This window comes from Amblyomma americanum, chromosome 4 (assembly GCF_052857255.1).
Source record: "Amblyomma americanum isolate KBUSLIRL-KWMA chromosome 4, ASM5285725v1, whole genome shotgun sequence".
NCBI classification, from domain to species: domain Eukaryota; kingdom Metazoa; phylum Arthropoda; class Arachnida; order Ixodida; family Ixodidae; genus Amblyomma; species Amblyomma americanum.
Genome location: NC_135500.1, coordinates 27,046,840 through 27,071,468, shown reverse-complemented (window position 1 = coordinate 27,071,468; position 24,629 = coordinate 27,046,840). Strand labels below are relative to the sequence as shown.

The 24,629-nt window shown below is 47.2% G+C and overlaps 1 protein-coding gene across 4 annotated transcripts in view; it reads right to left on the bottom strand.

The window, feature by feature from the left end:
- Nucleotides 1-24,629, bottom strand: part of LOC144127845 (2-Hydroxyacid oxidase 1-like) — a 349,853-nt gene that overhangs the window by 53,728 nt on the left and 271,496 nt on the right. For all 4 annotated transcript variants that reach the window (XR_013313585.1, XM_077660809.1, XM_077660811.1 and 1 more), the window contains 2 exons: nt 21,756-21,877; nt 18,470-18,561 (listed from right to left, as the gene is read on the bottom strand). Coding sequence is in view for 3 of the 4 variants with exons in the window: in XM_077660809.1 (XP_077516935.1) it covers nt 18,470-18,561; nt 21,756-21,877 (214 nt within the window). In the remaining variant the exon portion in view is untranslated. The remainder of the gene's footprint in view (nt 1-18,469; nt 18,562-21,755; nt 21,878-24,629) is intronic.

Here is a 24,629-nt window from a genome sequence, read left to right as displayed (position 1 = left end):
TGCATGGGAAAGTCCCCGATGAATGGCGATTAAGTAGAATGAACATTATATAAGGGAAAGGGGGACAAAGCTGACGTAAGTAACTACCCTCCCATAACAGTGACATCTGTGGTGTACAGGGTGGTGATGCAGATTATAAAGGACAGATTGCAGGCTTGGGTCGAAAACGAGGGGGTGCTAGGGGAGTTACAAAATGGGTTCCGGAAAAAAAGAAGGTTGGAGGACAATCTGTTTTCATTGACGCAGTGTATAGAGATTGCTGAAAACGAACACAGGCCCTTATGGCTAGCATTTCTAGTTTTTAAGGGAGCCTACGACAACATTATTCAAGAGTGTCTGTGGGACATACTGGGCACATTGGATGTGGAAGATGGTGTTATTAATCTTTTAAAAGATATATATAATGGTACCAGAGTGTTATAAAATGAGAAAAAAAGGTATCAGACCCTGTAGAGATACAGCGGGGGCTTAGGCAAGGATGTCCTCTGTCTCCTTTGTTGTTCATGTTGTACCTGCAAGGGTTGGAGACCAAGCTAGTGGAGTGGACAAGGCTTTAACCTTTCTTTTTTCAAACAAGGAGAATTGATTAAACAGTCATTACCGGGACCAATATACGCTGATGATATAGTGCTAATGGCTGACAGCAAGAAAGATTTACAGAAGTTGATAGACATATGTGGTACAGAAGGAGATAGATTACGTTTCAAGCTTAGTAAGGAAAAATCTGCAGTCATGATATTTATTGATGAGGTCGGCGAGCACAGAATACAGGAGTTCACGCTAGAAATAGTGGATGAGTACAAGTATCTTGGGGTGTGGATAAATAACGGCGCTGAGTATCTGACAGAGCATGAAAAATATGTAATGAATAAAGGTAGTAGGAATGCAGCTGTCATGAAAAATAGGACACTTTCGAATTACAGTAGGCATGAAGTGGTAAGAGGGATCTGAAAAGGGGTAATGGTTCCTAGCCTGACTTTCGGTAATGCGGTCCTGTGCATGCGACGGGATGTTCAAGCAAGGTTAGAAATTAAACAACGTGGCGTAGGCGTAGGCAGGCTAGCTTTGGGAGCACATGGCAATACACCAAATCAGGGGGTACAAGGTGATATGGGATGGGCGTCGTTCGAGAGCAGAAAAGCTAGCAGTAAGATGGCATTTGAGGAGCGATTGAGAAAAATGGGGGAAAATCAGTGGGCTAGGAAAGTTTTCAGATACCTGTATATAAGGAATGTTGATACGAAATGGAGAAAGCGGACTAGAAAATTGGCACGCAAATATCTGGACAGCAGTGGGGGGCAAATCAGCAGTTATCAGTTAAGAAAAAGGGTTAAAGAAACAGAGAGCTTTGTGGAAAACAGGGATGCTGATCAAATCAGCACTGGGAACATAGAGGATTTTTAAGCAGGCATTTGCCAAACAAAATATCTTTGATAACTGTAGGGAAAGTTCTTTGTTGTTTTAGGCCAGGACGGGAGTTTTGCGGACTAAGACATATGGAGTCAGGTACCTTGAGATATTTTACGAGAGCGAGTCGACGGGCTAGTTGGTATTGCATGGTGTAGGAACAGCGCTAAGAACAGGACAGAAGTCAAACATGGAAGCACAGGGACGGGCGCTGACTATCAACTGAATCTTTATTTCGGAGCACAAACATATATAAGGTGGCAGCAAGGGGGTAGAATCAGGTATGCGCGGTCACATGGAAACAGTGAATAGTCGCGTAAAATAATGAGTTTTGACATCTGAGGCTGAGAAGGACGGAAGGGAAGAGGCGATATAACAGGAAAAAACGATAAAAAACTGCACGGTGTAGAGGGCCGTCACGCGAACTAAGAAAAACTAGATGAAGGATTAAACAGGATGCGAAAGTATGGCGAAAAAATGGGTTTATAAAAGTTTAAAACTCGTGGAAACGATAGTGAAAGAATAAAACCATTAAAAACAATAAAAATTGCTGTGTGCGGCTAAAAACATGTAAAGTGGGCGTTCAACATTTCTAAAGTTTAACAGGGGTCAAAAATTAAAAAGTCTAAAAAAGTTTTTGAAGACAGTCAACGAAAAAACGCCAAAAACCAAAGCACCATAAACCCCAAAGAACGAGATGGGAAAATTTGACTGCTAGAACATCCATACCCTGAGTTAAGTCACCTCTCAAAAGGTATGCCCAGCTGCCTCTAAGAACATCAATTCTTTCTCAGAAAGGCAGATGGACGGAGTGCTCACACAGCAGTCCTTGGCACGCCGGATTTCGATGGCTTCGATTATTTCTCTAGATAAGCGATCCCGTCCTTTGCCAATGATCGCGCACCCGTCGTAAACAGGGGTGCAGGTGTCGTAATTACACTTTTTGCAATGTTTTGCAAGGTTCCCGGTGATAGATACCCTGCTCATATTATTGTGGCGTTCTTGTAGCCTGGTGTTTATACATCTCCCCGTTTGGCCTATGTATTTCTTTCCGCAGGACAGGGGAACTGAATATACAACACCTGTGGCGCATGAAACGTGGGGATTGCCGTGCGTCTGCCCACAGCCACGAGGAACTCTACTACTGTTAACTCTCTTGCAGAGTGAGGAGAGCTTATGGGGTGCCGAAAACACCACGTCCTCGCCTGCTCGTTTGCCAATTTTTTTCGGGCTATGGCTGACGTTGTGCAGATAGGGTATAACGACGACTTTTTTGCGGTCGTTTCCATTGGGTGCTGGTGGACGTTGTTCCCGTCGTTTCTTATTGAGGCATTCTGCTAATGCTATAATGAGCTGCAAGGGGTAGCACGCAGCATGGAGGCGCCCTATCTGTTTATGAAGACTTTCTTGAAGCAGATGGTCACAGGATTTCTGAAGAGCGTTGCTGAGGCACAGGCTGATGATGCCTCGTTTTACTAACTTGGCAAACTTTTGGTAAACTTGGTAAACTTGGTAAACTTGGTACTAACTTTTATTAACCCATTTTTTCGCCATACTTTCGCATCCTGTTTAATCCTTCATCTAGTTTTTCTTAGTTCGCGTGACGGCCCTCTACACCGTGCCGTTTTTTATCGTTTTTTTCTGTTATATCGCCTCTTCCCTTCTGTCCTTCTCAGCCTCAGATGTCAAAATTCATTATTTAACGTGACTATTCACTGTTTCCATGTGACCGCGCATACCTGATTGTACCCCCTTGCTGCCACCTTATATATGTTTGTGCACCGAAATAAAGATTCAGTTGATAGTCAGCGCCCGTCCCTGTGCTTCCATGTTTGACTTCTGTCCTGTTCTTAGCGCTGTTCCTACACCATCTCAAGGTGCACCTTGAGATAGACACGTTTTGTGTTGCGTGCAGAGAGGAGGAGGAAACGGCTGAAGACTTGATACTGTTCTGTAAAAGGCTTTACCCTACAGTGGAAAGCAGCGGGGCTGATTTATCAAAGCATTGGGGTTTAAGGACAGTGAAGCGAAAGTAGATTTTAAGCGGGTAGAAGTAACCAAGCGAAGGTTACCTGATTGGTGGCTAAAATCAAGAGAAGAGTAAAATTTCATAAGTCATGGCTAGGTGGCTTGAGCCACAGTCCGATTTAAAGGGTTCAGCCGTATCCATCCATCCATCCGTCCGTCCGTCCGTCCATCCATCCATCCATCCATCCATCCATCCATCCATCCATCCATCCATCCATCCATCCATCCATCCATCCATCCATCCATCCATCCATCCATCCATCCATCCATCCATCCATCCATCCACCCGTCCGTCCTTCCGTCCGTCCGTCCGTCCGTCCGTCCGTCCGTCCGTCCGTCCGTCCGTCCATCCATCCATCCATCCATCCATCCATCCATCCATCCATCCATCCATCCATCCATCCATCCATTCTTCCATTATCGATTCGTTTTCTCGTTCTGTTGAGGGGAACTGTATCCTGTTTAAAAAGCTTACTAACCACATTAATCATTATATTCAGTTTACAAGCCGGCACGGTGGCTGAGTGGTTATGACGCTCGGTTGCTGACCCGAAAGACGCGGGTCCGATCCCGACCACGCCGGTCGGATTTCGATGGAGGTGAAATTCCAGAGGCCCTTGAACTGTGCTATGTAAGTGCACGTTAAAGAACCCCACGTCGTATAAATTGCCGCAGCACTTCACTACGGAGTCTCTGATAGCCTGAGTCGCTTTGAAACGTCCCTTTTCCGGCCCAACCACGCTACCTGCATCCTAACAACTGGTGACAGCGGTGGGATGCTGCTACCCCATACTAGCAGCCCCCCTTTAGTTACATCGCGAACGTCAGCCACCCAGCGATTAAAGGACTGCTTTAATTTATCCTGGACGAGGACCTGCACTTGCTGTTTCTTTTGTCGATAAGATTTACGTCTTGGGCCTATTTCCTCTTCAGCTAACTGCGCCCTCTTTGCTTCTCTGTGTTCCCTTGAAATCAACCGTCGTTATTCTATGACCTCTCTAATTTCCTTACTCCACCAACTTCGCGGCTTCCTCTTTCCTCTATAGCGGTTTACTCCTTTTAATTGTGTTATTTTTTCTAGTAATGAGTAGTTTTAACTGATTAAAATCCCAATTTTCCATGTGGCATGTCTATTGCTTCGTGTATGCCGGTCGCTATTAGCGCTATTTGTTGGTCACTTAATTTTTTTACTTCTCTGCATTTCTCTTTTGATCAGGGCTGCCAACTGTAGACTAATACGTGTATGATCACTTCCCGGCCTGTGCGAGCTTGCGAGCTTCCCATCATTGCGAGCTTGCTTTAGATCCCCTGCGCCATTAGGCAGTAGTCAATGGTCGTCTGTCTCTTACGGGATTCCCACGTGATTTGTCCCTCACACGTAGTTTCTCTACTTACAATAGATACGTTGTGTCACTCACAGAAGTCTAGCAATAACTTCCCGTTACAATCAGTATCCATCCAGATCCTCGATGTGGCCATTCATGTCACCCAACAGAATAATATCGGCACCCCCTCCTAACTGCTTTATATCGTCATTTAGGCACTTAACTAGCTCCTTTTTCTCTTGCCTGCATTTGCCCCCTGTCCCTATATAAACTACGCCTAGCCATGTCATTTTAGAGGAAATTGTACCTGATACCCATACATGTTCTTTGCAAGTTGACGTTATTCTTTTCCAATTTGTTACCTGATGTATCAGCATACCTACCCCTCCCCCCTACCATTCCGTTGATGTCCTGTTGCTCCCTTCTCAGACGTAGGCACCAATAAATGGTGGATCTTCCAGATCCCTGAGATGGTGTCTCGCATAGCGCGTATACACCTACTTCTTCGTCCTTTGACTACTATTCTATCTCTAACCACTTCGCTCTCTTTCTACCGCCTTGCATGTTTATGAAACTGATCGTGGTGTGAAATTTCTTTTTTGTAGTTGTCTTCCTGGACCTTCTAGCGGCCATTTTGTTGGGCTCAGCCTCCATTGTTACACTTTCTACTTTGCTTCTACCTGCCTCTAGGCCCTGAGCCGCAGTGGACCCCCAAAAAACTACTGCCCGGCCTGCCAGGCGCCACCCGATCTCGGCTCCCAGCCTTCCATTAAAGTAGATACCATCTCGTGTAAAGCCTTCACCAAAGCCTGCTCTATGCACTTCCCTGTTTATGTCTGTCACTCCAAAGCCTTTCTCCTGGCTTCACTTCCTTATCTCCGGATCAAAAGCCACAACGTCCTTGGCAACTTATCCGCTCCGTCCTTGCACATCCGGCACTGTGTGCACCACGATCTGCACCTGCTGTGCTGTCGCCCTTAAATCGTCAACTCCCTCTGCTAATCTTTCCACTACTTTTGAGACTACATCGTTCAGGACACCATTTAGCCCCGCCACTACCACTACCAAATTGCGCTCTGCAACATTCTTAGAAAGTTCGCTTTTTGTCTATTTCAGTACTGCGTCTATTGCCCTGCCTTTGAATACCCCGACTGCTACCCGCTTATCACCCTTTACATGCACCTTTATAGTTATTTTGTATCTTCCCATGTTTGAGTCACCAGCGATAAGCAAGGGTATCGTCTTCCTCCCTCCTAACTTCCGGATTTTACTGCCTCTTATGACTATGACCTCATTCCTTGGGATTAGCTTGTTCCCCTTCTCTTCATCGCCTCCGGACTTCCTGGCTGCCACGTGTGCGTAGCTGTTCCTCTCTGAACCTGCCTGACCGACTTTCCTATTGCTGTACGTCTGTGCCAGTGCAGGCCCCGTCCACGCGGTTGCCAATGGAATTCCGCGAATAAGGCATCGCATGGCGGTGTCAGCCATGTTTGTGTCCAACAATTCACTAAGCTGTTCTTGCAGTAGAGCTTCTCTGCCCTCTCTACCTGTAGCTCTCATTCTAGAGCATCCATACGTAAAGCTAGGCTGGTGTTCGCTTCGTCAGCCCTGTCCAGGCGTCCACTTAGTACGCAGCGTTTGCACATAAAATCCGCGTCTTCGGCCTCCTCTACAGATTCGAACCGCGTTTCCTTCAAATTCACGGACGCCTCAGACTCCTTGCATGTAACCTTCAGTTGCTTGACCATTTTAGCAACACTCGACTATTGCTACCACAAAATAATAAAAAATGCTAGAAAAACACTTGCAACCATGTTCTCAAATAAAATTTTCCCTACCGCAAAAGCCGATCCCCTAGAAAAAGGAATAACTACCTGTCTAAACTAGTTAACTCACAAATGAGCCATGGAAATCGATAGCTGTCGGCGAGAATAGACCCTGCCGTTAGGTCACTGACCTGCGCTTTCACCTGCTCCTCACCTAACTAGCCTAAAAAATGTAGACTAAATCTAAGGATAGAATTGGTAGCGCAAAAAAACACAGGGACACAGAAAGACAACACCACAAAGCGCTAACTTCCAACATAAGAATTATTTCGTGAAAAACGGGTGGTTTTTATACTGACTTATCATGCACTACTATCAGACCACCGCTAGCACCGCATATCAGACAAATATAGGATCTCCTTTGGCAACAGAGCAACTGAAGGACTACTTACACAATCATCATCCAACAAAGAAATCCATTTCGCTTCAATTATCTCTCTAGTTAAGCGGTTTTTGTGCATTTTCAAGTTAGCGCTTTGTGGTGTTGTCTTTCTGTGTCCCTGTGTTTTTTTGCGCTACCAATTCTATCCTTGAAAATATACCAACAAGCCCAAGTTTCTACCCTTCTGAACTAAATCTGAGCTTTTAAAATATTAAATGAAAGAACTCCTCTATTTGACGTAGTCACGGCGCTCTCGCTGTCGTCAGTCGGTCAGGTCTGTCACCACGCATAATCCGAAGATCACTGAGACATGCGTCCGCATAGCATGGCTGTCGAACTCGCCGAAGCGAAAGCTGTGACGGCGGCGTCATCTCCAAGGCAGCGCAAAACCCCGCGAAGCCGATGAGAGTCTCTTCGTGATCCGGCCAGCGTCGTGAGCGTTCGCAGCCGCACGCTCTCGTCACCTTCCTCGGCAGGCGCACGGAGATCCGTCGTGCCTTAACGCTGTACTTCTTGTTCCAGGCAGCAAAGTGAGAACTCATATTTTCTAGCGCTTAGTGAACACAAGGGACAAGAACACAAATACACAGCACGTACGCTAGTCTTCAACTGTCGTTTATTCGAAAAAACATTCAATATAAGACATCTCAATTGCTGATATTCACACACGCGCAGTAGCAACGCCACGTTTCAAGAACAACAACTCTTTTTTGATAGATAAACAGATGGGGTGCTGACACAGTTTGAACCTTCTTTTTCAATGCACATAACTTCGAAAAATTCCCGTTCCGATTGCGTTTTTAGTGTTCTAAGTATCACAACTATGTGAATGGAAGAAACGCCAACAAAAGAAGGGATGCCAGCAAGGGCAAGTGTTGTGCCTCGGTACTTCGGTACCCAAGGAAGTGGAAAAGGTCCTAAACTAGGGTCCCAAGTTTTGCACGGAGCCCAAGATGACTTCTGTCGACCAACTGTCAGTAGTGAGAAGGATTTCCAGCAAAGCACAGGACGATGACAAGAGATGGTGCATTTCCGAAGGCCTCGATTGCCTTATGAGGCAAAACGGAGCTCAAAAAAGTGTGAGTGAACCCGTCAAAGATGCTATTCTGTATCTAAGAACTAACAATCTGAAGCTTCTAGTAGCGGATAAGGAGGGAGGATCTGTGGTCATGTCAAACAGTGTGTACAATGAAAAAGTAAAAATGGCATTAAGTAAGAACTTTGTAGCTCCGATGGTGACCAGCCAGAAACCGAAAAAACAGGCATTAAGGTTATGTAAAGAGAAGGGACTGGATAATTTAGGCAAAAAGATAGGTGCCAGTAAGGAAGTGGGATTAAGCGTTTTCTTCTCCGCGAAAACACATAAGGAGAATGTGCCACTGAGGACAATTGTAACGGAGAAAGGGTCATGGCAAAGCGTCCTTTCTATATTCTTGCAAGAGAAATTAGGTCTCTTGAAAATTGAGGACCCGTTTCTGGTTAGTAATTCTAATGAAGTAGTGGACTATCTTAAGAACCACGAAGATTCTAGGCACGTTAATTTTGCCTTTTCAGTAGATGTAAAAGAGCTTTTTTACTCGATGCCGCAGGGGGAAATCTTGATTGCGTGTCGCGACTGCATTGAAAGTGGAAACCCTTTGTCATTTCAGAATTCTACTGGCATGTCAATTGAAAGCTTTTTAAACCTTGTTTCAATTTACCTGTCATCGACTGTAATAAAGCATGAAGGTGCAGGATATGTACAGACGGATGGCATTTGCATCGGGTCCTGCATTGCCCCAGTTCTTAGTTCTGTCTTTTTAGCATACATTGACCAAAGCATTGTCGCGCGGATTCACACTGACAAAGTTAAATGCATTTTAGATATGTTGATGACTACCTTGTAGTAGTGAATCTAACACAGTCTGACAAACCGAACGATGTGGTGAAAAATGTGCTTGATGTTTTTAATTCCTGTAGCCTGGGTCTAGCCTTTACAACAGAAATCCCAAACGACGAGAGGCTGCAGTTTCTTGATATATGAAAAGGCACGTGTTTGCTTGAAAAGGCACGTGTTTGCTGGATGTATCAGCCGAGAGCAAAAAAAAAAATTCTCAGTTATCAATCGGCGCACTCGAAACTTGTAAAAAGGGGTATTGCCATGAATGTCTTCCACGCTGCTCTCAATAAGTCGTGCGAGCATTGCATCACAGAAAGTGTGAGGCTGCAAAAGCTTCGCCTAGAGAACGCCGGGTTTCCAGGGGAAACTCTGACATCGGTTGCGGAAAAGCTGCTGAAGGAAGTGAGAACTGGGAGGCAACAAAACTGTGACGATCACCAGCGGCGGACTCAGCTTGTGGCTATGCTATATGTTCACAACATGTCGCGCCGTCTAAAAAAGGTGGCGAAAAAGTGTGGCGTCGATCTTGTTTTGACTGCCCCGAAGAAACTAGTGCGCTTGTGCCCACTCGTGAACAGCGAGGCACGGAAGCCAATGTGCACTACGAACCACCAAAGGAAGTTCGTACCATGCAAACTCGGTGTTGTCTATAAAATCTCGCTCACTTGCGGCAAGGCTTATATTGGGCAATCAGGAAGATGCGTTAATGAAAGGCTGAGAGAGCACCGCTTGGCAACAGAATCCATATCGGCGGGGGGTAATCTCGCGGTGCACTGCAAACGCTGTCTCATCGAACGGTACCCTGGCGACCCTAACCCTGTACCCTGCACACCAATCTTGCACGAAACGAGCATTCTAGGAACACTAAAAACGCAATCCGAACGGGAAATTTTCGAAGCTATGTGCATTGATTAAGAAGGTTCCAAATGTGTCAGCACCCCATCTGTTTATCTATCAAAAAAAGAATTGTTGTTCTTGAAACGTGGCGTTGCTACTGCGCGTGTGTGAATATCAGCAATTGAGATGTCTTATATTGAATGTTTTTTTCGAATAAACGACAGTTGAAGACTAGCGTACGGCCTGTGTATTTGTGTTCTTGTCCCTTGTGTTCACTATAAACGCTAGAAAATATGAGTTCAAACAATATCTAGCTAGCCCAAGTTTCTGCCTTATTAAATAGCAAAGTGAGCGCAGAAAACGCGCCCTCTCGGCACTTTCCCCAGCAAATGCGCGGAGGGTGACTTTACCCCAAGAACGCGGCGCGCACGGGTCGAATTGTCGGCGCATACAAATGTTCGCCGTCTCCGAAGTCGCGCCACTGCCCCAGCCGGTGAGTCGGAAGTCCTTCTTACGTAGCCTTCTATTCCCGAGGAATGCCACGTTGATGTGTTGTAGCTAGCTGACCCGCTGTGTGTATTAATTGCAAGTGTAATAAATAGCATATGGGTGTTCACGCTTTCTCGTCGCTTCCTTTTGTTCCCTCGAGCACGAACCCCTCCGCGGTTAGAGAGCGGGAACGCTGCATCCGCGGTTCGGAAGTGCGGGGCGGGAGGCTAGCCCCTCATACTTCCACATTATTCGCCCACGATTGCATATTCAGGGTGACGTTGCCAACGATGCTGACCGTCAATCTTTGCAAACTGATCTTGATTGCAAGTCGTAATCATCTCCGTTAATGACCCTTAATAGCTCTAAAATGGAAGTGTCTCTTCACTCACAAGTCATAAGGTATCCGTACTTCTTACACTCTCTATAATAACCCGGTTGAACTTGCTAGTGCTTACTAATATTTGATTATGATCTTGAGTCGAACTTGGCATTGCTATGGACGTAAATGGCAGCTGCTAACTGCATTTTCGGTCATTCAAAACGAAACCTCAAACATGCCCTTTTTCATCGCAATATGGTCAACAATCCAGTGCCCATCAGGCATCTGTGACCCTCATAACAATATATCACATGAGTTAGAGGCATTTTAAAAGCTTGCTGCTAGATTCATCTTCCCGGATTATTCTCGGTTTACTCGCCTTACAGCACTAAAGACGCTCGCTGGACTTGATAAATTAAGGTCGCAAAGTGGCAGGCTTAGCACTCTTCGATGAACTATACCACTGAGATTTGCTCCATGAGGATTTTTTTATGCACCCGGCACATCTTCCCATGCCGCGATCACCCGTTCAAAGTTAAACGCATCTCATGCCACACTTATGCTTTAGGAAATTCATTCATACCTCATACTACTGTCGACTGCAGTAATCTACCGTCAGATATCGCTGTAAAAATAAATCTTAACAAGTGTTAGGTCCTACTAACACAAATTTTCGTTTACCATTGTTCATTGGTTGTGCCACTTGGTTCATTCAGAAGTTATTATTGTTCAGTTTTGTAACAGCGTTTGCGAAATTCCTCAAACCCACTTTTATTTTTTTAATTTCTGGGTTTATTACTGGTTCATGTTTTGTGATGTCTGTATATCTGTATATAATTACGTGGCGGCCAGTCAAAAAATGGGGCTATATAATCGATAGAAAAGAGATGATTTTAATGGCCGCCGCCCGAGTGAGAGCGCTTCGTCCCGCGCTACTGCCAGCTTCGTGTTTGTGACAATATGATTATGTATTTTTATGTTGATGTATTTCACCTATTTTGTTTTTGCATTCTCGAGTGTTGATGCTCCCCCTATTTCATTGCCTTCGCTGAAGGCCTTTAGGGGTTTATTGACGGAACTCGGGAGATTCTCGCCACCATACTCACTGGTATCATTGCAGGAGATTCGGTGCCATCTGACTGGCTCAGCGGCAGTGTCTGTCTAATGTCAAAAAAGGGCGGGGACGCCAGCTTCCTCTGCAATTACAGACCTTTGACAATCACCAGTGTGATTAACGCATCTTCGCTAAGGGGCTCAAGTGGTGAATGAATTGATGAACGGTTGGGCTGAAACAAACAGAAAGCTCACAGAGCTCCAAAACGGTTTCCGCCGTGGGTAACCTTGGAGGTAACCTCTTTGTACTGACTGGGAGCATCCAGGTGGTTCGTAAATAGTCTCGTGGGGTGCTTCATGCACGTAGCCAAGCGATACGACTGTATCGTATCGCGTCTGGCTTCGAGCGACAGGCTAAGCCGAAGGGGCGTTGCCCCTTTTCTGTGTATAAAAGCGAGCACGCCATAAAGCTTGGGGGATTCGTGCCGCGGAACTGGGCTCATGCTGGTCTCTTCGGTCAGCCCAGTCGACATGAAGACGATACATGGTGTCAGAAGTGCCTAGACCATGCCGACCCCGGCTCGTCTGAACAAAACGTGCCGCTGAAAGAAGACACGCAAGATGGAACTCGTGAAGCCACCGGAGCCGTTGCGGTTGGAAGGAGACATAGGCAAGCACTGGACGCTGTTCAGACAGCGATTTGAACTATTCCTGGCTGCAACAGAGTTTCCTGGTAAACTTCGGAAAGAATCAACGAAGACCTGCTTTGCTGCTGAGCATCACTGGAGAAGAAGCCATCGAGGTGTACAATACTTTCTCCTACCAGAAAAGCGCGGCCAAGAACGACTACGCAACGGCAGTCAAGAAATTCGACGCCTACTTCGCTTCGCAAGTCAATGAGGTATACATGAACGTTACGTGTTCCGGAGCCGAATGCAAGAGCCCGGTGAGCCTTTCAAACGCTTTTACGAGATTTGAAGACTAAAGCACGATCGTGTAACTTCGAATCGCTAGCAGAGTCCATGATCAGAGACCAGATTGTTTTTGACATGCATGATGCAGACTCGACAGAAGCTTCTCGCCGACAGCCAGTGAACGCTATGAAAAGCAGAAGAGCTGTGTCAGGCAGCAGAAGCAGCGTCAGCACATCAGGAAGTGTGGCTTAGAGAACAAAAGCAAATTGATCCTGTACGCAAGATAAGATCCCGTTCCAGTGAGAGGCTGCAAGCGCGTTCTAAATGCCGAAAGTGCGGGAGAGCGCATGGCCCACGAAAATGCCCCGCGTTCGGAAAAATTTGTCGCGCGTGTCGAAAGAAGAATCACTTTGCCGAATGCTGCAGAACGAAAACGCAAGTTGGCGATTGCAAGGCACTGAAGAAGATTTTGAAATACTCTCAGTGAATAACATCACTAGCCAGGCAGGCTGGACTGTGAAGGCAAAGGTCGGGAGTATGCTCGTCGAGCTCAAAGTTGACGCGGGATATCAGGCTAATCTGCTGCCGTTTGCCGCGTACGCAAAGATGCATCCCAAGCCGCCGTTGAAGCCCAGCAGTGCAGTGCTACTATCCTACGGTGGAAATCAGATCAAGCGGAATCGTACGAAAACATGTGACGCTAGATTAGCGTATTTCCACACAGGATTTCTTCATTGTTCGCAAGGGAGGCTAAGCAATCCACGGTTTGCAGGCATGCGATTCCCTTGGTCTGTTATCCCGACAAGTCCACAGCGTATTGCAAAGCAGTTCGGAAAAAAGTTGTACATGAATTTCGCCACCTCTTTTCTGGCATAGGCTGTGTGCAGCGCCGCTACCGCATGGTTCTTCATGACGATGCACGCCCAGTCGTCCAGCCGGCGCGACGTGTACCACTGGCCCTGAAAGAGCAGATACGAGAGGAGCTGGATGGCGTGGAGGCATCATCGCCAGAGTAACTGAGCCCACAGACTGGGTAAGCCCTCTCGTCATAGTACGCAAGAAGGACGGTAAAATTCGTGTCTGCATGGACTCCAGGAGAGTAAACGAGCCCATTAAAAGAGAGCACTACCAAATGCCTAGACGCGACGACATGGAGACTGAACTTCCGGGAGCAAAGGTGTTCACGCGCTTAGACGCAAACTCGGGATTCTATCAAATTCCGCTTCACGAAGAAACTTCCAGAATCTGCACGTTCGCAGCACCTTTTGGCCGCTATCGTTTCCTGCGACTGCCCTTCGGCGTCTCGTCGGCATCTGAAGTATTTCAAAAGACCTTAAACGACGTCTTCGAGGCATTACCAGGAACGAAAGTTTATGTCGATGACATACTAGTGTGGGGTGCCTCACTACAAGAACACGACAAACGGTTGAGGTCTGTGCTGAAGGCTGCAGAACGAGCAGGCCTAACTTTCCACCAGGCCAAATGCGTCGTCGGCTTGAGAAAAATACTTTCTAGGCGACGTAATTTCAGCAGAAGGCATCCGGCCCAGTCCTTCTCTCGTTCAATGCATGCTGCAGATGACAGATCCAAGCAATAAACTAGCCGCGCAAAGAATGCTCGGTGTAGTAAATTATTTTGGCAAGTTTATTCCAGCGCTGGCAGACAGAACAAAGCTTTTGAGAAGCATTATCAAGACAGTCTCGGTGTTTGACTGGACGCAAAATCACGCGGACGATTGGCGTCAACTGTGCCAGGCCTTGAGCGAAAAACCGCTGCTATCAGTGTTCGATCCGATGAGGGAAACAAAAGTTTCATGTGACGCGTCATGCGACGGAGTAGGTGCCGCACTTTTGCAGAACCACAACCGTGCGTGGAAACCAGTCGCGTACGCGTCAAAAACACTCTCGGATGTAGAAAGACGCTACTCCCAAATAGAAAAAGAAACCCTGGTTATAACGTACGGCTGTGAAAAATTCAACCAGTTTGTCTACTGCCGAAAAGTGATCATAGAGACCGACCATCGCCCTTTGATCGCTATCTATAAAAAAGCTATCGGCGATATGCCACCGCGGCTACAGCACTTCTTCTTGAGATTGCTGAGATACAATTTCGACCTGCACTTCGTTCCAGGAAAGCAGCTCGTGCTCGCGGACATGCTGTCTCGAGTTTCCAGCAGTCCAGGAAGCGATGCCGTCAGCACCGATGACGTAGAGGTGCACGCAGTGAGTACGGTATCTTCACTAATTAGTGACTCAACATGGAAACGTCTTGCTACTGCAACGGCCAGCGATAGTTACCTTAAAAACGTGCTGAGAAACTTGAGAATGAATGAACCAATAGAGTCCATTGAAACCCTTTTCCGAAATTTCCCACGTTAAAGGTGTTCTGCTCAAGGGATGCAAAGTCATCATTCCAAGTAGTATGAGGCGAGAGATTTTACATAGGATTCACGAAGGTCACCAGGGTATCAAGTGTAAGGCAAGGGCACGTCATCTCGTCTTCTGGCCTGGCACGAACTCTGAAATTGAGGCGTTAGCTCAGAATTGCGCAATATGCAAAAAATACGCCTACAGTCATCCAAAGAAGCCCCTCATGATGCCCTGTTTCTTCCCTTCAATGCATTACCAACTAGCCCGGAACCTTGCTCTTCTGAACCTCATGATGCGCCCTGTGCCTGGCCAGCCTTGGTAACGTGTGGGAATCGACCTTTTTTACTGCGGTGGAAAGTCCTACCTGTGTGTTTACGACTGTTTATCAAACTTCCCAGAGCAGGAATGCCTCCGCGACACTTCAGCCAGGTGCGTCGTTGATGCAACTAGTGCCATTTTAGCTCGTTACAGCATACCCTTGGAAGTTATTTCAGACAACGGTCCCCAGTTTTCAAGCAGGGAATTTGCCGCGTTTTCACGCGCATATGATTTCAAGCATATCACCTCCAGTCCAGGATTCCCGCGCTCAAACGGGCTAGCTGAAAAGGGTGTTCAGGTGGTAAAGAGGCTGCTCAAGAAAACTACCGAGGCGAAGCAGGATTTCTGGATGGCACTTTTGGCTTACAGGACTTTTCCTTTGTAGGATGTACAGACGACAGCAGAGATCCTACAGGGCCGCAGACTACGGACAACCCTGCCCGACTACCGAACTGGACCAGCCCACAAAGTCGTCAAGCATGCACAGCTTCAGTCCCGAGCGCGGCCGCTGTCGGCGCTCAACGAAGGAGACGTCGTGAGAGTCCAAAAGGGTACATGGGCTACTAAAGCACATGACCTGAAATCATCAACATACCCCAGGTCCTACCATGTGGTGACGAAGGAGGGGCGGACCCTTCTGCGCCGTCGCAAACACCTGTTGCCGACAGGAGAAGACTTCCGACTCGACTTGAGCCACGTCAACGATGGGGAGAACCGGAGTGCGTGAGTTCAAGTGCGACCGTCAATGACGCAGGTAACAGCACCGCAGCAGCACCTGCCCTGCCGCACTGTGTGCCTCCAACGCCAGCCCCGCGGAGGTCGCAGAGACAGACAAGAGCACCACGAAGACTAGAATACGACCAGAACTTTGAACATATTTCTTGAGTGCGCTGTGCTCACCTTTTCGCGTGTTACTTTCTGTTACAGGTTGTAAGGTCACAAAACTTTGTCATGATCCATTTGTAATTAACTGCATAGTTTACTTCCTTTCTTTCACTGCAACAAAAGAGGATGTATCGCATCGCGTCTGGCTTCGAGCGACAAGCTGATAAGCCGAAGGGGCGTTCCCCCTTTTCTGTGTATAAAAGCGAGCGCGCAACAAAGCTTGGTGGATTCGTGCCGTGGCACTGGGCTCATGCTGGTCTCGTCGGTCAACCCAGTCGACATGAAGACGATACAAGGACAATGTGCCAAACGAGGCGGTGCTGCGGTGTAAGGCAGAGGTATATGTATACCACAACAGTGGATAAGCCTCTTGCACCGCCTCTATACCGACAGCACCGTGGTGGCATGCTTTGGCAGCGCGTCGCCTGAACCAGTGAAAGGGGTGTCCGATTTCGCCGCTCCTACACATGCTATACGCAGCAGGGCTGTAGCGAGCGCTCCTTAACTCGGGTCTGGGCTTCACGCTCCAATTTACATGGGACGGACCACCGCACAGCTGGACACTCCTTAGACTGCTGTTTGCAAACGGCCTTGTCTTACTGGCTGAGAAGAAATGCTGCAGAGCCTTGTCACCATCACTGTAAATCAACTGGCCGCGCTGGGACCCCACTTTAATCCCCGGAAGTACGCTGTGCTGTGTTTTTCAGGCTTCTTGGCAGACGCTCTTGCAGTGACCGTGCCCAGTGGCAAACAGGTGCCGCAAGCCAAAGAGTTCCGCTATCAGAGAATTACTTTCAGTACCGAGCGCTTCGAATGCACGCCTTACGAAGAACAATTGAGGCGACCTCGTGACGGGCCAGCTGCATACTGTGTCGACGATGTCTCCGAGGGTACAATCGGTGCTTGATAGTTCGCGAACTTTGGAGAGCAATACGTGCCGAGAATATAATTAATTTCGGCATCATGGGGTTCTTTAATGTGCAAAGAACTCTCAAGGGCCTTGTCGCATTTCGCCAGCATCAGAAATGCTGATTGCGCAACCGGGAATCGAACACGCGCTCTGGCACTCGCTAGCAGAATGCCCTTTTACGGGCAAGCGTCGGGACCGAAAGGAAACCGAAAGTGCATTTGTGACGTTGCAGCACTTTCAGCTACGCGGCGCGAAACGCGAGAATGAATGACAAGATTTCTTCTGCCTTTCTTCCCACCGAGTTCATCTTTTGCGCTGACACCGAGGATGCTGAGCGGTTGACACAATTTCAAGGAACGGCCCACGTGCATGCGAAAGGTGTTACACTTACGTGGCTATAAAATGGACTCTATGGATGCCAGTTAGGAAGAATTGTAGAGGGCTTGCTAAAGTGAGTATATTGGGCTGAATAACGCTCCGAAACGAAATGCTGAATCGTGCATTTGAAAGCTGTGAGAATTATCCGGCTGCGTATATTTTGTAAGCGTTGTCGGCATTTTTATTGGTTTTCAAACCACCGTGTTTTGTGGCGCCTAAATGTGCAGCCCATGCAAGCTGCTTAAGGCCATGAGATCGAAAACCGAAATCAATTGCTGCTGTATACTGCCATCTCCCATCCAGTGTGTCTACGTAAGAGTTTCTTCGGTAAGTGAAGAGTGATACATGTAGACTAGGGAGGGTGCAAACAGCCGTTAGTAACGTCCATTATTTTTTCTTTTTGCTGACATCGTGACCTCCTGATTTCTGAACCTGGGGAAACCTAAATGGTTAAGGCACCCGGCTACTGTGCCAGAGGACACCGGTTCTGCAGGCACACAGATCACTAAGATGGGGTCCGTTGCATGGAGGCAACTGCAAACGAAGACTTTTCAAAAATTTGTTTATACATGCTGAAGATTATTCGCGCGTTTTTAGAAATGCACGTCCGTGGTTCAACCAAACACCCACTCTATATCATATCACATGGGAACGCCCTAGAATAAGGGCTATTGAGCCCATACGCAATGCTAATCGGGAGCAGTGGGAGGCGCAGTTGTGCAGCTCGGACTCGGACGCTAGGCGTAGGCTGGTCACCCGAGCCCAGCCACAAGAGTCCTGGACTGAGGACTCTTCCCTGGCTACTCCAGTGTCGCGTTCTTACAGAAATAAAGTTTACTCTGCTTCTCGATTAGCATCAGGCAGTGAGAGAGGGCACTGATACCCCTGTAACGTAAGCAGCGTTGTCTTGGTCGAGTCCGCGTCATCGTGCTGCGGTCACGCTATCGGAGTAGGGCGGTAGCGTGAAAACAGTAGGAACAGAAATAAAAAGATCAGGGCAGCTGCACACGAGCCTAGCAGACGTGTGCGTGCCGCTGAATTCGCTAGCAGACAGACCAAAAAGAACTTCTTTTTTGTTGGTTTAAGCATGCACATCATCGATCATTAAGTATCCGTTTATGACCGGTTAAAAAAAAACTGCAATTACCGTCGCAGGCACGCCATCCATATAGCGACCACCGTGATTGGAAACGACGATTCCAGAGACGCCACGCTTCACAGCCTCCGAGGCGTCGTCAGCTGCAGTGCAATAGAAAAACATAGGACAAAAAGGTTTTACATGTGCGGCAGAGCTTGGTTTTCTGCAGTGGCCCCAGAATTTTCTGCCGAACAAACCTAATTTTCCGCCTTCAGAAAAAAAAAATCTTGGGGACAGCTGCAGAGTTATGCTGATGGTGGCTACTGGTAGGTCACTTATTCATGATTGCCCCGCATTTATTGTTATCTTTCTAGCACACTACGAACCTGTGATTCATCAATATTGCAATCTGCTGTAAGGCAAGATTCTTTGAATAAAAAAAAAACAGACACCTCCACTCCTGTTCTTCAACTAGACGCACTGAATGAAGCAGGTAGAGAAGCCACCATGGGAAGGGCGAGGGAATCGTACAGCCGCAAATATGACATCTTGCTCACCTTGGATCGAACAAATAAACACAACAATGCATCCACATAGCCTGCAAATGGCTTGTGAACGTTACATTAAGGAGAACAAAGAGAGATTCAAGTTTATTAGCGCGATACGTTAAAGGCCCCGTTCCCCCTAAAATCCGGTGTTGGTGTTGTGAGCGGAAAATCACGGGCATTGTTCCGGCAGGAGGTGCCCAGAGAGCAACATAGGAGGCAGGTGGGCCACCTAGGTCCCGTGACCCTGCTGCTTCATCACAACCTGAACACCAGACAGTGAGCAAACTGCCCACCGTGGCAGGTCGCAGCTGAACTAATGACTGATCGCTCGGGAAGAGCAACCTGAGCGGCACAAGACCCACCGCAGAGAGCACCTGCCATCGCAGGGCAGCGGTGCATCGCTTAACCGCTTCATCACTGCGTCAGGAGAGGTATGAGGACTCACAGCTATCTAAGAATGTAAAGTAGAGAAAGACCTTCGGCATATATCGGAATTAGCCCATTTCGCTATCGCGCCATACCATTAGGATGGAGCTTAAATATCCCCTTCAATTTTTCTCCTTTTGAGCAATGAGGAGGGACAAAAATCTGCACACACAGCTTGACAAGGCACGTACAATTTACAGCTTGACTCCTCAGGAGGAACTCCTCTCTGTGCGCTTAAAAACATTTCCGCTCCTTATTATGTTTATTTATGCAATATAGACTATTGCCTGAGTTCTGAGCTGCTTGGAGAACAAAACAAAGCATTAACATTTGTTCTCGTGCTGTGCCGCGCCTCCAAATCACGTTTCACCGTCTTTTGTCCGACATGCATATTACTGAGAGAGAGGACGACGCCAATGGGCAACACTCTACACTCCGCGAGTGTGGAGGTCGAGAATTCTAGTGTACACAATAACATCGCATTCCAGCAGTTGCAGTTACAGCACCATATCTTCTCAGATTATTGAGAGAAATGCAAAAAAGAAAACAATAATTAGCTTAGTGAACTCAGTGCGAAAAATTGCAATTGCGGAATACTCAAATCATCCCCATTTTAGCCCAGTGCAGAAAAAAAAACTACAGCCAGGAACTCGTTGCTCAGAGGATATACTGGAGCCTCAAATTTTAGCCCATGATGTCGAAAATAAAGAAGAAATCAAGCAGAAAAATGGCTAAACTTGAAAGCATGTTTATTACGAGTGCGCATAGAGCCACATTATTAAAGAATTATTTTTTAGATTTGCTATTGCTGTAAGTGTCGTAGCAGTTAATAATGACAATAACATAATAAGAACAGAGTAGTTTGCTTGCAGCAGTATCGCAAGGAAACAGCAGTTCACAATCGGTAGCGAGGTGCTCGAATTGGTAAGGAAATATGTCTACTTAGGGCAGGCAGTGGCCGCTGAACTGGATTTTGAGAGGGAAAAAACTAGAAGATTCACAATGGTGCGGAGTACATATGGCAGGTTGTCTGAGGTCATGAATGTCAGTTTGAGGGAACAAACGCGGGTTAATGACATCCTAGTCAAAATCAAGAGGAAGAAATGGACTTGGGCAGGGTGTGTAATGCGAAGGCAAGATAACCGCTGGCCGTGAATGGTAACGGAGTGGATTCCAAGAGAAGGCAAGGGTAGCGGCCGTGGCAGAAGGTTAGGTTGGCGGATGAGATTACGAAGTTTGCGGTGATTGAGTGGCCGCAGCTGGAACAGGACAGGGTTAATTGGAGAGACATAGGAGAGACCATTGCCCAGCAGTGGGCGGAGTTTAGGCGGTGGCGACGGCGGCTGCTGCTGCTGATGATGAGTACATAAGACGCATACATAACGAAGCTTTCTGATCACATACATATCGCATGAAGGCACTGACAAGGCGCTGAAAACTAGTTGAGTAATCGTATCGGGTCGTGACACCACGCAGAGTGGTTGGTCTTCCTCGGAGCATAAAATATGAGGACCGCTCAGTGCGGCATATATTGCAGGTCAGGAGTGCACGCGTCAACGTCGCTAAGAGCTGCAATCTGCCCACATTTTTTCTGCCAATCGGAGTGAAGAGCGACGCGGCGCGAGAACCTTTTTTTGACCGCAAACCCAAGTGTACCGGGTCCCCCTCATCCGTCTCTGTGGTCTCTGATGCGATACTTCCTGCTTTGCGAGGAAAACGCATGGCAATATTATGAGCGAGTTGTAAAGAGTCCAACATGTGCTTAGTGATCATACTCAAGTGTGTGCTGTGCCTAGAAGAGACCGTATTCTCTTGACAATGCCTAAATGTCTCGCGCGAGTGGTGAATGCTGTCACACTATGCTTCTTTCACTGTCATGCAGGAGCAGGCAGAAAATATAGCGCGGTATGCGCTTCCTGCCGCCTCTGGGTATTATGCGCTGCCCCAAGTAAAGGTGATGTGCGACTTCTAGGAGCGCACACGCCACCACTGCGGCTGTGACCGAGGGAAGCTGAATCAAAGGAGAACTGAAACTTTCGAAGCTTGTTTTCCTTGTCGCGCGCACTGGCAACAGATATAGACGCCGATAAACCTTTTAGTGTATCTCTGCGCTGCATTGATGCAACAGTCTTGGGTGACGCACGTCACGTCCAAGTTTGCTGCGGTTACGAAGGTACGCTGCAGTAGAGCTTTTATTAATAAACTGAACTCTGCAATCTGGGATTAATAGCACCCAGCGGGAAAAAAAATGCTGCACATACGGTGCCTTGCAATTTCCACTTACGACCCTATAGTCTGAGCCAAAGGGGAGGCATGGCATAATAAATAATAAAAAGCTGCCCTGGCCGCGTTCCAGAATGGAAGTGAAAGGATGCCAGCACCTCTGAGAATGCCCTTGAGCACGAGGGGCAGGTGAACGGCGCCTCGCAGCCACTCGATGTCGGCCCAGCTCTGACACGGGTCCCACTGGTGGTCCGGAGTGCCACCGCGCAGGCGCCGGAAGCTGCGAAATACATGCATCACATCACTTTTTGTCGCTCTTTGTTAGGGTGGGGTATTCTCTCACTTTTGCGTTTCTACGGTTCCACCTAGTTATTGGACGGAAATACCACCTCTTGTTTCAGGCTCCATTTCAAGCGCTTGTGGTCGCTGAGCCCACATCTTGCGGCTCAACCACTGCGCACTAAGGAGTGTGAACGTGTCCACACATCGATTTGTTTCAGGGCGTGCTGGGATGCAATTACAAAAATAATTTCATTCTAGAGCCCGGTGTCATTTCTGAGCCCCTCTCCCTTTCAGTGGCTTCTCCGTGGACATTGGTATGGTTTATTGGGGCTTGACGTCCCAAAGCGACTCAGGCTATTGGAGACACCGTAGTGAAGAGCTCCGGAAATTTCGACCACCTGGGGTTCTTTAACGTGCACTGAAATCGCACAGCACACGGGCCTCTAGAATTTCGTCTCCATAGAGATTCGACCGTCGCAGCTGCGCACAAACCCGCGTCTTTCGGGCCAGCAGCCGAGCGCCATAACCACTCAGCCACCGCGGTGGCCTTCTCCGTGGACATTGAGGAAGTGTTCTACTAAGTGCCACATGATGAGCTTCTTGTTGCTGTCTGTAAGAGCATTGACCTGTTCAGTTGTGTGGCGTTCCAGAACGGTTGTGGTCTCACTGTGGAGGTTATTTTAGAATTACTTATGTTTTACCTTATTCCACTGTTATTACTTTCCAGCAGAAATGTGTTCAAAAACGAGGGATTTGCATTGGTTCTTGCGTAACATCTGTTTTATGCGAAATTTTTCTTCCAAAATTTGACCGTGAGCTAGACCTGAATGTGAGCAATGATTTTGTCGCCCATGTTTCTAGATTTCTTGATGATTTCCTAGTCATTTTACAAATAAGGAATGATAACATTTCTCTTGTTGCTGACTCGGTCCTGGAGCGGTTTTTGTCGTCTCCAGTTCTATGAATTTTACCTTCGAACCATCGCAAAATGACTCGCTCCAATTTTCAGATCTACGATTGCTTTTTAACATAACAAGCCATATATGTTGGGAGTATATGCCACGTACAAAGAAAACCTCTTTAATTTATCATTCCTTACATCAACACTTGTGAATCGTGGTATTGTCTCTGTCATTTAGATCCGCGCTGTCCAAGTTATGTTTTCACCAAGTGGAATCGAGTTTCGGACGCCAGGTCGAACACCTCAGGAATGCTGGTTATTCTGTTTCGGTGCTGACGACTGTAGCGGAAGGCCTTTTTAAGCAGCTACGTAAGCAAGAAAAGAGAGGACATGTTCCTAGCACTGCCATGGAACCCAGGCACAAAAAGAAATATATGACGGTACCTTACGTTAACCACGTGTCGCATAACCTAAAGAGGATAGCAAGCAAGTTTGGTGTGGACGTCGTTTTCACAGCAACTAGAAAACTCAAGCCTTTGCGCAGTGACGAGCGGAAGCCATAAAAAACTGCCTTGCAACATCAAGCATGTATCCAAAATTGTTGCGTGAAAGGTTGGTGTTGTTTACGAAGTCCCTCTGAGCTGTGGCCGCGCCTATATAGGGCAGACCGGTCGCTGCCTAAATGAACGCCTAAGAGAACACGCTGCTTCTTTTAAATCATCTCAATCTAATAACCTGCCTATGCAATGTTTGAGCTGCGAATGTCACACACTTTTTTGGTAAAAGAGTTCTTCTCCGTGCTAGGGGATATCTTGCACGGGAGCTTCTTGAGGCGTCATATATGCATGGGTTAGGAAGCGATTAGTGCGTGAGTGAAGCGTCTATTGTTTTGTTTCGAAGGAAGCTTTGTTTCTAAATACTGCGTAAATTGTTGGGTTTTGCTCCTTGAAGTTCGAACAGGTGCTTCTGGATTCTTTCCGTGTGATTTTTGACATGGTTTAGTCCCAGATTATTGTGGTTCAGTTTGTCTTTATCTAGTCCCATCTTCTTAATCAGTGGAAAGCTGGGCATGCGCATTCAGTTCCTCAAGCTCGTAATTCTGCTTCCGTTTCTTAGCGCTCGTCCTGTGTCCCTCTCTTGTCCTCGTTTGTCTCGTGCTAAGCCTACCTGCACATCGTGACCTCATTCCTTGTGATTAGCTTGTTGCCCTTCTCTCCATCGCCTCCAAACTTCCTAGCTGCCACGTGTGCGCAGCTGTTCCTGTGTGCACCTGCCTGGCATACCTTACTCTTGTTGTCCGTCGTGCGAGTGCAGCCCCCATGCACGTTGCTGGCGCTGGAAAGTACGCCAATGTGGCTTTGCTTGGCGGCGTCAGCCATTTCTGCGTCCAACAATTCACTTAGCTGTTTTTGAGTTCGATTCTGCAGTTCTCACCAAGCCTACACTGCTAATATGCTAGAAACGGCACAGAATAAACTTCATCATTCACCTTCTCATCATATCAGGGCATTAAAAATACAGTGCCTCTGAAAGATTTCCTACTCTTCCCACACTTACCAAGCCCAGAAAATTCAGCTATTTTTCTGTCTTCCAAAGAGTTTACTGCGTATACATGCCTGCAACAATTCCGTATAACAGAGCGAAATTTGCTGACTTCTGGTATTTTTTATTTATTTTCTATTTTGATACTGCAAGCCGTAAGACCATTACAGGTGGATTAATACAACTCAAGAAGTACACCACAGCCACAAGTAGAAATTTTATACAACTTACATGAAATCATCTTGCCAGCAGATAAAACCACAAGTGCGTCAGATAGGTAAGTGGTCATAATTATATGCTCGGTTTC